General features: G+C 52.8%; 1 protein-coding gene across 1 annotated transcript in view; it reads right to left on the minus strand.

Annotated features, from left to right (window-relative positions):
* The window catches only part of WNK2 (WNK lysine deficient protein kinase 2), a 122,409-nt gene that overhangs the window by 18,815 nt on the left and 88,778 nt on the right, over window positions 1-14,816 (minus strand). Inside the window, exons 23-27 of the mRNA XM_087822508.1 lie at window positions 13,106-13,320; window positions 12,004-12,195; window positions 11,221-11,319; window positions 5,567-5,611; window positions 3,899-4,158 (exon numbers count right to left, since the gene is read on the minus strand). Coding sequence (XP_087678634.1) covers window positions 3,899-4,158; window positions 5,567-5,611; window positions 11,221-11,319; window positions 12,004-12,195; window positions 13,106-13,320 — 811 coding nt within the window. The remainder of the gene's footprint in view (window positions 1-3,898; window positions 4,159-5,566; window positions 5,612-11,220; window positions 11,320-12,003; window positions 12,196-13,105; window positions 13,321-14,816) is intronic.

A 14,816-nucleotide genomic window follows, 5' to 3' on the forward strand; every position in this document is an offset into this window, starting at 1 on the left:
AAATAAATAAACAAAAGGCAACCATATTGGAGAGTAAAAGTTAAATTATCTCTGTTTAGAGGTGACATGATCTTATATGTAGGTAACCCTAAGAAATCCACCAAAAAAAATTGTTAGAGCTAATTCATATATTCAGCAAAGTTGCAGGGTACAAAATCAGTTGTATTTCCATATGTTAATGATGAGTAATCTAAAAAGGAAATTAAGAAAACAATATTCACAACAGTATAAATAAGAATAAAATACTTGGGAATAAATGTAAGGAGCTGAAAGACTAACACACTGAAAACTACAAGAAATTAAGGAAGACATGAATGGAAAGGCATCCTATGTTTATGGATTGGAAGACTTAGTATTGTTAATATGTTAATACCACCCAAAGTGATATACAGATTCAATGCAATCACAATTAAAGTCTCAATGGCATTTTTTCAAGAAATAAAAAACCCATCCTAAAAAACCCCATTATTAGGATTCTCAAGGGACCACCAATAACCAAAACAATCTTGAAAAAGAAAAACAAAGTTGGAGGACTTACACTTCCTGGTTTCAAAACTTACCACAAAGCTACAGAATCAAAATAGTATGATACTGGCAAAAGGACTGACATATAGGCCAATGGAACAGAATAGAAAATACAGAAATAAACCTTTGCACATATGGTCAACTGATTTTCAACAAGGGTGCCAATCCATTCAATGGGGACAGGACAGTCTTTTCAACAAATACTGCTAGAAAAACTGGATATCCATATGCAAAAGAATGAAGTTGAACCCTTACCTAACACCACATACACAAATTAATTCAAAGTGGATTAAAGGAATACATGAAAGCTAAAATTATTAAACTCCTAGAGGGAATCACAGGGGAATCTTCATGACATTGGACTTGGCAATGATTACTTGGATATGACACCAAAGACAGAGGCAAGAAAATAAAAAAATAGATAGATTGGTCTTCATGAAAATTAAAAACTTTTGTGCATCAAAAAGCACTATGCACAGAGCAGAAAAGCAACCCACAGATTGACACAAAATATTTGCACATCATATGTCTGATAAGGTATTAATATCCAGAATAAAGAACTAAAAGTCAGCAACAAAAAACAATGCTATTTTAAAATGGGTAAAGCACTTGAATTGTTAATTTCCCAAAGAAGGTACACAAATGGCCAATAAGCACATGAAAACATTTCAGCATCACTAATCATTACAGACAGAAATGCAAATCTAAGTTACGGTGAGATACCACACCTCATACCCATTAGGATGGCAGCTGCTGAAAAATCAATTAAAAGTATTGACAAAAATGAGGAGAAATGGAACTTCTGTGTATTGTTGGTGGGAATGTAAAAAGGGTTCGGCCACCACAGAAAGCAGTTTGGCAATTCCTCAAAACATTAAACATGGAATTACCATGTGATCCAGTGATTCCACTCTGGGCACTTACCCCAAAGAACTGAAAGCAGGGTCTCAACAAGCTCTTGGTATATCACATTCACAGGAGCGCTGGTCACAACAGCAAAATGCAGCAGCAGCCCAGCGCCAATGGATGAACAAATGAACAAAACGGCGCACACACACGGAATGCTACTCAGCCTTTAAAGGGAAGGAAATTCTTACCCATATCACAACATAGGTGAACCTTGAGGACATTATGAAATGACAAATACTGTATGATTCCACTTATATGGGGACCTAGAGTAGTCAGGTTCATGAAGACAGGAGGTAGAATGGTGGTTGCCAGGGGCAGGGCGGGGTGGGGTGGGGGGGTAAATGGGGAGTTAATTTTCAATGAATAGAGTTTCAGTTTTGCAAGATAAAAAAATTCTGGAGATGGATGGTGGTGATAGCTGAACAACATTAATGTATTTAATGCCAATGAACTTGTACTTAAGATCGGGGAGGAGGTGAGAATGAAGTTCTAAAACATGCTATAACACGGATGTTCCTTGAAAACATTAAGTGAATGAAGCCGGACAAGAGAGGACAAATGTTACATGATTCCACCTACACGAGGTAAGCTAGCATCAAATTTGTGGAAGCAGAGAGCAGAATAAAAGTTAACAGGGCTGGGTAACCAGAGGTACTGGAGGAGCGCACTGAGTAGTCGCTTCTTAGTGAGTAGTTTCTGTCTGAGACAGTGAGAATGTTCTAGAAATGGAGAGTGGTGATGGCTGTACAACACTGTGAATATACTTAATGCTGTTGAATTAAACTCTTAAAAATTATTAAATTGGTACATTTTGTTATTTAGATTTACCACAAAAAATGGTAAAGAAACAAAAACAAAAAAACCCCTTATTAAGACTCAACCATATGAACAACAGGGTTAGCAGCACTGATGGGTGGGGTGTGGGCTCCACAGGGCAGAGCTGACACAAGCTGGCCCTGGGTGCAGACCCTGCAGGGCCCTGGGGCCATGTTAAAGATTCTCAACTTTGTTGCAGAACAATGGAAGTGCTTGAGGAGTCAGGCTGATGGAGGCGTCCCTGTCAGAAGGGTGCTGCCGTCACTCAGGAGAGAAATCAGGAAGCTCAGACTAGAAGTAGGACATCAGAGGGAATGAAAGAGACGGGCCTCAGTCATCCATGGCAGTGACCAAGACTGACAACTGAGGCAAAAAGCCAGTCCCAGCAAATTTCAACAAACTGAGAACACTCAAAGTTTGTTCTTATCAGTGCAATTAGGGAAAACAAAACCAAACCTAAGTTATATAAACCAAATCTAAGTTAATATAAAGATCACGAGGAAATTAACAACTATAGTATTTAAAATCATACTGGAAACTGCAAAATATTTTTAACTGAGGGTCAAAGAAAACGTTACCTAACAGAAGCTGTGGGCTGCGGGTAAACCATGAGCGGGATTCTGTAGACTGAAGCCCGTATTATAAAAGAAAAAAGGCTGGAAATCAACGAACTGTACATCTCAAGAAACTTTCTAGAACAACAACAAAAAGGTAACCCAAAGACAGATGGAAAGAAAGAATAAAAGGAAGAAGTTCATGAAACGTACAATACAGGAAAAGTTCCTTGAAGAGGCTGATTCAGTATTTAAACCCTAAAGAAAGTAAAGTGCACCCACGCAGAAGGCACCAATACCAGGAGAGAAAAACAAGGCAGCACGTAGGCCCTGCGCTGCGGAAAGAGGAGATATGTGAACTTTAATGCCAATTAATCTGAAAACTTAGATAAATTTAGAGAAGTACCAATTGCTAGAAAAGCAGAGTTTAACAGAAAGAGAAGCTCCACATGGTACTAAAACTATAAAGGAAATTGAATCCATAATGAAACCTTACTCTCAAGGGATGGACACATGTGATAAAAACCGGCAAGATGTCAACCCCCAGCGTGAGGCAGGAGGTACATGAGAGTTCACTGCAGAATTTCTGTTTCCTGTGTTTAAAATTTTTCAAAATAAAAGGTCATAGGGGAACCTCCCAACACTCAAAAAAAGAACTCCCAGCCCAGATGGTCTCACCAGTGAACTTTGCTAAACACTTCAGAAAGAAGTAACACAATCTTGCAGTAACGCCTCCAGAACACTGAAAAAGGGGATGCTCCTCCAAGTCGGGCTGAAGCCTGCAGTCCTGACCCAGGAATGCACTGCAGGGCAGAACCTAAGACAACAGCTCCTGGCTTCTGCCCCAGCTGGTCCAGGCACACCTGAGCCCAACAAGGGGTGGCCCTGGGGGCAGTATGCAGACCCCACCCCCAACTCCAGCCTGAGGTCACAGGGAAGACGGGTAGAGCTGGGCCTGCCAGGACCAGGCTGCAGCACCAGGCCAGGGGCAGCCTCACCTCGAGGTGCCATGCTGAGAGCAGCTGCTCTGCTGAGATCTGGGGTCACAGCCTCGCTCCCACTCCATCCCTCTGACCCGGCCATGCCCCACTTACCACCCGCACCTCACCGGAGGTCGGGGGCCAGCCAGCCATCGCCTCCATGTCCTGCAGCTTCTGTGTCTGCTTCAGCTGGTTGAGCGATGGCTTCAGCTGCGAAGCCCCCACCGTCTTGCTGGTCCACTCGTCCACCAGCTTGTGCAGATCATCCGTGAAAGTGCCTTTCTTGTTGTTGCTGTTGTTCACCTGAGCCTGGACATGCAGGGCAGGTGAGGGGCCTGACTCGGGGCCTGGGACCAGGCTGCTGGTGGAGGACCCTGGGAAGGCACATACAGGCCAGGGTTGGTGACATCGTCTGCCAGCAACAGGGGCAGCTGCAGTCATTCAATGGTCTCGCGTAGGCTAGGCAACACCTTGCTTCAGGAGATGGTCGGCATTAGGGAACCATATGCCAATTTTAGACATGGTGAGGCATTTCCACAGGCCACAGGGGACTGGGCTGAGTCACCCATCTCATCAGCCAAGCCGGGGACAGGACCCCAGCTGCTAGCAGCCTTACTCAGCACTCACTGTGCCCATACTGCTCAGGCTTGCCAGACCCGGGAGTGAGAGCGCTCAGGAAGCTCCTGGCAGACTAGGGGCAAACTGTTCAGGCCTCTGTACCCTTAGCTCTAACATTAGGACTCAAAGTGGAGGCTTTGTGCCCAGCAGCTGCTGCTACACTTCTCACACAGGGAAATGCTTGTAATAGGATGGGTCACTGGCATTCCTGTGAATTTAAGTGGCTTGGTAGTTTGGAATTTAAAACACGGAAATTGCACTTCTCCTCGCCAGAGCACTGGGGAAGGTGCTAATAAAGGGCACAAACCTAGAGCCTTCAGTTGGTAATGGGCCCACAACCTGGGCGCCTCTGAGGGGCTGCTGCCTACAGCCAGAGGGGCTGGGAAGTCAGGCGCTGCAGGCCTGGGTGGTGTGGCTCAGCGAGAGCGGGGCAAAGATGAGGGCGCTCACCACTTCATTGAAAGATTTGGTTTAAACGACCAAAACAGGACCTTGTATTTTTAAAATAAATTGTGTCCCCTCCCTTCTTCCAACATAATTTCTGGTTGGCAAATTTGAATAAGCCACTTTTTAAAAGTTCTGCATTTAAAAATAACCTAATGACCATCTCTTCAAACAAGCTATTGCAAAATGTAGTCTACTTTAGTGGCTAGCAACAAAAAAGCACAGACACAACAGTTAAACATTAGTAATGAGATTCTACACACGAGCTACGTCTACGTGAATGTTTCAGCCAGAAAAAAAGGGGGGGGGGGAAACAGGCTCGCAATGAGAGCGGTGGGCGGCCCAGCAGACTGATGCCCATCTGTCCCAGGATCTCTCCTCTGGCACCCATCTTTAGCACGGCAAGGAAATCCTCATTCCTACCATTTTAGAAAAGGAGCCAAATGGTCCTGTGGGATGCTCCAGAGGACAACCTGTTAGATGTGAACTGGCCAGAATGCACAAGGGCAAGAGCCATGGAGGTGCAAAGGGGCGGCGCGGGGGCCGCCCAGCCAGGTCGAGGCAAAGTGGAGCCCACGGAGGATGGGCACAGAGCAGGCCCTCGCCTGTCTGCCCGCCAGCCGTGGTTGCAGGCCAGGCCATGGAAACCCTGATGGGCACCAGCCACAATCAAGCCCATGCGGTGAGAGCGGACAGGGGTGAAAAGAACCCGATAATTACGACTGCTGTGCTCTTTGCCTAGACAGAGACGCTTCAGGGCGGACCCTGCAAGGGAGAAGAAACAACACAAGACCACGGGGTTAGGCGGGACGGTGCGCACGGGATGAGCCACCACACTAAGCAAGGTCATCAGAGTGCGAGGAGGCGCGGAGGCCGGCAGCTCAGAGGAAAGGCGCAGCCTCCAGGGCTCCCTGGGCGTCCCCGAGCCAGTGTGCAGTTCATATGAACTTCGCTGAGGGGTGGGCTGCAGGGCCAAGCCCAGGTTCAGAGTGAGGCGTGTGTGTCTCTAGAAACGTCTTCCAAAAAGAGAGAAAAAAAGGAAAGGAAGAAAACCAAACCAAACTGAAAAATGGGCAAAGCGCACCACGTGGCTTTTAAACACGGGGCTTTCAGAAGCCCCACTATCTCAGCAAGAAGCCCCACGAGTGTCAGCCAGGCGAGCACGTGCTCACTGGCACGGGCCTGGCTCTGCCAGGCTGAGGCCCACGGGAGGTTTTCCAAGTGCAAAAAGATACATTGTTTTGCAGGTTTGAGGCCAATCCCGGGTCTGACAGCGGCGCTGACCAGGCGAGCCATGGGCGGGAAGGAAATACAAGCAGTCCACGTAGGGAGGTGGGGAGCAGGCTACTCTGGCTCGGCTACACTGGCCTCATCCGGTGCTCGCTGCCCAGGAGAGCAGCAAGGGCTCCCGGTCGCTGCACCACTACTAAGGGCTGCTGGACCCCAGTGCCCGTCTAAGCTGACAGACGGACAGGCGACACGCCGACTTTAGTGCCTGGCGTGGCGAGCAGACGCACTGGCCCGGAGGGGCTGCACACCTGGCTGACCCTGCCTTCCAGGGAGTCAGGCCAGCAGAGGTGGGACAGACAAGGAGGGCTCAGGCATCCCCAAGGTCACTCAGCAAGGCTGCCCTAGAGTGGAGGGCCTGTTGGTTCCAGCCCATAGCACTCCCCAGGAGTGGGCGCCCTGCACACAACCACGCTGCTCCCTAGGGGGCATCGGCAGCTGCAGGCTCCGGGTGCTTGACCCGGAAGACACACCACCCCCTCCCGTGCCTGGGGACCGGGGGCAGCGACTGAGCCCAGCAACCCGAGGAGCAGCTGTGCGACTGGACTCAGCTGCTCTTTCAGTTCAGCTATGTACTCTTGAGGCGGACTTGGGAAAGGGAGGTGATGTTCCGCTGGGATCTCTAATTGCTCATAAAAACGAAAGGACAAACAGCAGTCCAGACCGGTCAACTCCTAGTGGGGATGTTGAAGCTCCTTTGCTGGTCTGTGTTCCAGGTGGAGCCCTACTGGGAGCACAGGGCCCTCTGGGGCTGCTTGGCGGGGGAGGATCAGCTCAGGGACCATGTGGGACACCAGGGAGGGCACACTCCCCGTCCAGTTTTTGTGGTAGGAGCCTTAGCTTCCAGTCCCCTGCCGGTGATCACAAACATGGGACCAAAGGCCCAGCCGGGTCCCCATAGCCTAAGGGGTTCTGAGCAGCTGCTCTGGGCCCTCCCAGGCTAGAGCCCTGTGTTCAGGGCTGATTCCCCACGCCCTGTGCAAGGACCACCCACAGCCAGTTGCCTGCTCAGAACCACCTTAGGGAACCTGGGCCTGCAATTAAAGCCCCAGACAGACCTCACTAGAAATCCAGGGTTAAGGCCATTAGCCACACCATACGTGCTGGCTTCCATAGCCATGCCACGCACAGGCCTGCGGTGACCAGAGCACAGCCAGTTCCTGCTCTCCCTGAACTTTTAACTCAGACCAACCACATTTGGGGCCCTGCACACTGAGTTCATGCTGCGCACTGAGTGCAGACACCACGGGGTGGTGACCAGCCCTCGCTCAAGCCACAGCCCAGTGTCTGGTCCAGAGCCTGGCCTTGATGCTACCAGAGAGCATCCAGCAGACAAGCCCCACCCCATCACATCAACCCACACTGTGCAGCAGCCTTCCCCCTGGTTCCTGCCCACAGAGCTGCCAGGCAGCAATGCAAGGTCAAGAACCCCGCGTCTAACACAGGACTCAGAAGGAAGCCACAGGAGGCCCACATGGGTATAGGGGTTTCAACCAGCCCCACTCCTAGTTTCCCGTGGAGAGTGGAGATGCCCCCTGTAGGTCTCTGTCCTATGCCAAGGCCCTGGAAAGAGAAGAGCCAGCTTCCAGGCCCCAGAACTACTCAGGGAAGTGTCCATGTGGGGCAGGAAAACCACTCTTCCCAGCCTGCAAAAGGGCAGCAACAGGATGGCCTGTGACTTGTCTGGTGCTGCACGTGTCGCAGGAGGCTCCACAGTGGCCGGCCTTCTCCCTCATGGCACACCCCGGGGTCAGGGTGGTGCCCCAGCCCGCAGTGAGGTGAGGCCCCTAGGCCACTTGGGCACAGGAAAAGGCTGCTCCTGACGTAGACAATCAGCCTGCTGGGCACCTGCCACCCTCTAGACCTTTGCTGGCTGCCAGGAGGATGCCTGGGATTCCAGGGTGTCTGATGGAAACAGATTGCTTAAAAGTGGGCCAGGCCCGACAGCTACCTCACACTTGTCGTATATCATGTGTTCAAATACTGATGAGGGTCAGGAGAGCTGCCGGGCCAGCTCTGCAGACCGACCAGGGCTCCCCACCCCCATGATGAAAGGCACATCGCCGATAGGCCGGCCTCACCCTGACAGCAGCACTACGCACTCGGTCCTGGCACAGAGAAGAAAACGGGTAGATGGCACCAAAGTGCTGCTCCAGGTGTCTATGAACTGAGCCACCAAGTTCTCAAGCTGAGAAAGGTGCCAAAACTGGTCTGTGGAGCAGGAACTGGGCAGCAATGCGCCTCGGCTCTGTCCTGGGGTGCATCCTGTCTGGGATGCACAGGCCCTGAGCACAGGGGTTGGTCAGCCCCTTGAACAGCCCGCAGTGCCAGCTGCTCACCAATTTGACCTGGGTGAGCTAAGGCGTGGTGGGCGCTGTAGGTAGGGGGTTTCCTCCCTGGGTACTCCACCCTGCCCCTGGGCCCTCTCTCAAACGCACAGCAGCAAGTCCCCACAGGGAGGGAGGGAGAAAAACACATCAGGGTGAGGGCAGGATCTAGGGAGCTGCACAGTGGCAACGGGGGTCCCAGAGAAAAAACTGCTGCAGGATGGATGCCAAGCACATTGTCAAAGACACAGAGAAGAGCACAATGGCTCCGTGCGTAGAGAGAGGTCTCGGAGGAGCCAGAGGCCTGGAGGGTCAACGGGTCTGACCACAATTTCTAACCAACAGGACACTAGGACACCATCACTTCTGCAACCTGACCCAAGCTGCCCCAAACTGCTCAGCAGAGCAGGAGGGCCCTGTAGGATGGACACTACATCTGGGGTCTGGCCTGCTTCAGGGACCGGCCCTACCTTGGGGCCTGCCCACCCGACAGCAGGCCTGACTGACAGCCACCCCAAGGAGGTGCTGAGGCTGTGACCTCCCCACGCTCGCTGTCTCGGGCCTGGCTGTCTCTCCCACATGCGGTCGCCCGGGGCCCCTGGAACCATCTACAGCTCTGCCCTGGGTGCCACCACCCATCTCCAGCCTCTCTCATCTTCTCCGAGTTTCAGGGAAGCTGGGATTTCCTATACTTCAAAACTTTACAGAGTTGATTTTTCAAGGCTTGTCTTCCTTTCAGAGCAGGGAATTGAAAACCTTTCTCAGCTTTACCTCCGGCTTCCCTGTACCACTTCTCAGGCCTCCCAGACCAGCTCTGAACTTCCCTCCAGTCATATGCCACTTGGTCACCCAGGAACCAGCAGACGGTGGCTCCAGGAGGAGCCCAGAGGGCCAGTGGGGTGGATACCAGGACCGAAGGGGGGTAGGGGGTGTCAAGCTCCTCTGGCCCCACTGGACCAGCTGGGGAGTTTGTCTTCAGCTCCCAACCCCTGTCCTTGTGGCTGTGGGGAAGAGGGCCCAGAGCTGGCCAAGCACTCTCCTCAGCAGCAGCCTCAGAGCACATGGAGGCCACATCACAGCCTGAAAATAACTGGGCTGTGCAAACGCAGTACCATTATATTCACAGCATCCGAGGAAACAAGCCACCGGTCTGCCCCAAGCTGTGCCTGCACATCCATTTCCTCTGGGCCGAGACAGAAACAAAACCTAATCTCTTTGTCCCTGCAGTGTGTCAAGTATTTCTTTTATGTTGGAACAGTAACAGTGAAAAAAACAGAAACCTAAAAACAAAAGGTAAAGTGGTGACGATCTGAGCGGAGGCCTGTGCTGCTCACTCAGGTTTCACTCCACGTGCCCTGGGGACACCACCCGCGTCCTTGGAACACAGTCACCCATCTGAGCACGAGACACCTGGGGACCCAAGTGTCATCACACCACAGCTTCCCGGTAACAGCCATGCACGTAGGGGCAGAGGAACGTTGAGTCAGCAGAGAGCTGTGACTGAGGCTTCCCTCCTGTCCCCCCATCTAACTTGACAACTAACCAGCAGCCCAGTGACCCTCAAGCTGAACCCGGCATCTGTCAGTGGATGAAGAGTGCCAGGCAGTCCCCAGGCATTTCTACCTGGTCCTGGGCCTCCGGCCTGTCCCACCTGCCAGGGGAGGCCGCCCCAGGCCCTCTGACGGGGATGGATGTGGCCTCAGGTCCCACAAACACAATGTATCTTTATTGTACAAGCAAAAAGCCACATGCCCAAACCAGCATGTCCAATCCAATTGATAAAAAGCTTAATTTTTCTGTTAAAAAACAAAAACCTGAAAAGCCCACAGCCTTTTATTCACTTGCCCATCCATCTGAGGGATAAAAACAATTTGGGGCGGCCCTGAGCAGGTACCCCATTCCTGGACATGAGTCCCGGGTACGAGGAGGGCATTCCAGGGACTCTGAAGACAACTGGGGCTGAGTGTTGGTTTCGCAGGGCATTGTGGAACTGCATAACTGACTTCACCTCTAAAGTCCCTGGGATAAGAGGAAAGCACACCCAGTAAAGTGCAGGAGCTAGAGAGAAAACCCGAAGGGGCAGGGCCCGGGTGGAGAGCGTGGTGGGAGGCTGGGAATCACCTCTCCCAGAACTGGGACACTCTGAGGTGAGCAGAGTGGAGACAGGGGCTGGGGTGTCCTAGCTGGAGTGGGTGCTCAGCATTTCCACATGCAGGGAGCGGGGGGGTGGGGGGGTGGACAGGACTAGATGTTGTGACGTGCCCTTGTACAGAAGCTGTACCCTGTAGTGATCTAGCCCTGTCTCGGTCACTACATGCGTGTCTTCAAAGTCCAGGCGCATGTGGAACACATCATGCATGTAGAGGCCGGGGCTGTCTTTTTGTTGTTGCTGGAACTGGGGACAGTGGACGTGTGTATTTGTCACAATTGCAACAGAAATAAAAGTACGTCCAACGTTTAAAAAAAAAGTGACAAGAGAAGTGCAGAACACCTTGGGGACCGGGGCGGAGCGCTGAGGCTGGGCGTGGGCAGGCCACTGCACATGCTATAGGTGCGGGGCAGGAGTTGAGAGCATGCATGGGTGCTTTCTGGGGCCAGAAGGGTGGGTGTGGACGGGCCCCATTTTCCATATTAAATAACCGAGGTCAATGGCATAGGGGAGGCATCCTATAAAATGTATGAAAGGTAATGAAAACAGGGAGAGGGTGGGGAGAAACCAAGGGCCAGGAAGTGATAAAATACAAAAGAACAAATACAGACAGATGGACACAGACACGGGTCCACTGAGGAATCGAGCGCGAGGTTTGCTACTAGACTTATGGGTCACTCTCTCAGACGTTGGGTGGTAAACCGTCCAGCCTGCAAATGAATATAGAGGGAAGAAAACAAAGAGACAGGCATCAAGTACAGTCTCCGGCCTCCTCCTACACCACCAGCCACATCAGCCTCGTCACTTAGCATCCACGGCTGCACCCAGCCCAGCCCAGAGGACACAGCCACTGGCCACATAATGTAAAGGAGGAAGCATTGGAGTGGAAGAGAGGCAGACCCAGGAGAGCGTGCGGGGCAGGGCGGGGACCGGCCGTGGCAGCAGTCACCATGTCTCTGGACAGAGACGGCGCGGGTGAAGCACCCTGTCATACAGCTGCTGTGCCCACGGCAGTCCCTCCTCAAGGCCAAGCTCCCAGCTCAGGAGCTGAGCCCTGGTCCCCCAGCAGTCCTTCCGGACCCGTGCTTAGCAGGGAAGGGGCAGGGCGGGCCAGTGCCTGGCACCCAGCACAGATCAACAGCAGACACCGCGTCTGACCTCTCAGTGGTCCTGGTATCTTCCCCAAGTTTCTCTAGCCAAGCAGGCCTCCCTCTGAGCCACTTACAGCAAGACTCTGTGATGGGTGGGCCATCCACTCTTTTCATTCAAAGGCTGCCTCTACGATCACTTCTTTAAGAAGTTGTTGGCAGCCTTGGCCACAGCTCACAACCCCTCTATACCACACAGGCCCTACGTGGCTAGCACATGCTCAGAAAGGGCAAGCTGGGAATCACCTGGGCCACGTGCTCCGCCTCCGTCACTGGCTAAGCCCGAGCAGATGTCTGCAGACAAGGAGGCCCGCACGGAGCAAGGCTGCTGGGTCTGAACTGCCTTCCCACAGGAGTCTGATGCTGCTGCTGCAGGCCCCACCCCGGTTTTGGTGGGGTCCTTAGCAGGAGGGGCTCTGTTGCAGTCTGACAAATGACCTGGGTGGGAAGAAGCGAGTAGAGGCACTGTAAGGTGCCGCAGGGCAGACCAGCCAGTGCAGCGTGCATCTGTCCTCTCTGCTCTTTGCTGGGTGACCTTGGAGAAGCCGAGTCCCTGCAGGTAATGGGCACGTGGCTGGGATACCCACGTGGGAGTGTCGGGAAGATTAAAGAAAACGACCAGTCTCCACCAGTCGACAATGCAGGGGAAGGGTCATGGCCCCTCTGGAGATGCGCACCGGGGCCCAGCACAGCCTGTAAGCCTCCTCCCCACTCTGACTAATCTCTCATCAGCTTTAGGAATTGGCATTGAACCTGCGTAATTCTTGCAATCATGGACCTGCACCCTGCAGGTTATATGAGACACCAAGAGGGAGGGCTTGTGGTCAGCTTACCATTGGCTTCCTGCCTGGTGCAACTGAGGATTTCAACTCACTGGGTCTCCATCCCCGAGTGCAGGGGCTTGGGGTCAGTGTGCACCCTCAGTGCCCCGGGGTCATGGATAAGGGCTGGGGTCCTCACCACTCTTCCCCTCCCCCAAGGCAGTTGCTCAGTCCCCATGGTCAGCAGGTGGCATATGTCTAAGAGGAAATGGCCCTGTCCCAGGCAGCATCCTGCAGGAAGCAGCAGGTGGGGAGGAGCAGCCCCCAGCTCTGGAGGCCCCGAGACCCCTCCTCCACACACTACAGTTCACAGGTGGCTGAGGGCTTCCAGGAGACCTGCCCACTCGCGGTCCTTTCCTCCTGCCACAGCACAGGGGCAGAGCCCCAGCCCTCCATAGCTGCAACAGCTTCCCCGCTCCCATGAAAGGAGAGCCAAGAAGCGCTCTTCCAGGTGTGGGTGTCTGCCTTCCGTCTGCCCAGCTATAGCCCAGCCCCCGTGAGGGCAGCCAGGAGGGCACAGGGCCGACCTGTGCTGGAGGCCACGACCTTGAGCTGCTGCACCAGCGGGGTCAGCAGCCTCCCAGCCTTCAGCTTGCTCCTGCTGGTCTTCCTCCGGCGGCCAGTGGGGGGTGCCGTGTGCCACAGCCCCAGGTTGGGGGGCAGCGTCTTGCCCAGGCGGCGGTACAGGGCTTCAATCTCTTGCTTCTGCTGGCTCTGCAGCTCTGAGATCTCCTTCAGGTGCCTGCAAATGAGGAGAGTAGGGGAGGGTTAGGTGGGCCTCCTGGTTGTTTCAACCAAGTACCACTGCCCGAAAGACCACGGCTGACAAGAGAGTGGGCGGGCAGCCCGCAGGCCGGCCTGGGCAAATGGGGCTGCTCAAAGGAGACACAGGGCTCATTTAAATGTTTGTTTACATCTCAACCAAGTGGGAATCACTGCGGGCCCTTGGCATCAACATCCAATGACACAAAACTGCAGAGACCAGCCTAAGGAGACTCAAGTTTTTCATCCAGGCTCCTAACACTGCTGTGTTTTTTAGTTTAGTTTTTTTATTTTGGGGTGGGGAGTGCGGTATGGACACCTTCGCATGTTATGCTCACAATACAAACCTTGTACATACACACAGGTGAAAACAAAAATAATCAGTGCTCAGAACTGGCTCTATTTATCAGGTGTTACTCCTCCCCACAAAGAAAGAGAGTGCCAGAGGCATCTCCGGTGAGGGAAGGCCGGCAGGTACCAGTTCTGATGTACCTGCCATTTTCTCAGCCAGGGACCTGAGGCTCTGGCTCCAAAACCTCCCTGAGAGGGGGCTTCCAGCTCAGGCAACACTCTCATGGGGCACAGAGCTGAACTGACAGGCCGCACAGGTGGGAAACCTCCTTAAGACTTGGGTGGAGCCCCGGCCAATTTTGCTCAGTGGTTAGAGCATCAGCCCGTGGACCAAGGGGTTGCAGGTTCGACTCCTGGTCAAGGGCATGTACCTGGGTTGCAGATCTGATGCCAGCCCTGGTCGGGGCTCATGCAAGAGGCAACCAATTGACTTTCCTTGTATCCTCCCTTCCACTCTCATTAACAACAAAAAACTTGAATTGCCCGGCCGGGCGTGGCTCAGCAGTTGAGCATCGACCTAGGATCCAGGCGATCGGGGTTCGATTCCCGGTCAGGGCACATGCCCGGGTTGCAGGCTTGATCGATGACTCTCTCATCATTGATGTTGCTCTCTCTCTCTCCCCCTCCTTTCCTCTCTCTGAAATCAATAAAGATATACTTAAAACACACACACAAAACAACTTGAATGGACGCACTGGCTGTGGGCAAGGGCAGTTTCTAGGACAAGCCAGAGAAGGGATAAGCAGCCCCCTGCCGGACCCCCAGGACTTACTGGCCGAACCTCTGCTGCTTCCTTTGCCCCCCCTCCTGTCCTCCTGCAACTGGAGTGGCAGTGGGCTGGACAACATCCCCTCAGCCGTCTCTCATGGGTCCCAGCCACCCCAGCCATGGGACTCAGCCCCTCAGCCTCACTTCAGGCCCATCTCCTTCGTGTGTGGTTGGGAAACAGGTGTTTTCATGGTTGAACAGAAGGAGCCAAATTCTAATTTTTCCTATTATGTCTTCAACGCCTGCCAGATTTGTTTTAGAAAAACGATTCTCTAAACAGAAAACTGCTATTGCATCAGATTAACTTTCTCAGAGTGTGAAGTTCTGGGGTAGAGGCTGGCTGGAGTGGGGGAGGGA

Source organism: Miniopterus natalensis, chromosome 12 (assembly GCF_054644295.1).
Source record: "Miniopterus natalensis isolate mMinNat1 chromosome 12, mMinNat1.hap1, whole genome shotgun sequence".
Lineage (NCBI taxonomy): Eukaryota > Metazoa > Chordata > Mammalia > Chiroptera > Miniopteridae > Miniopterus > Miniopterus natalensis.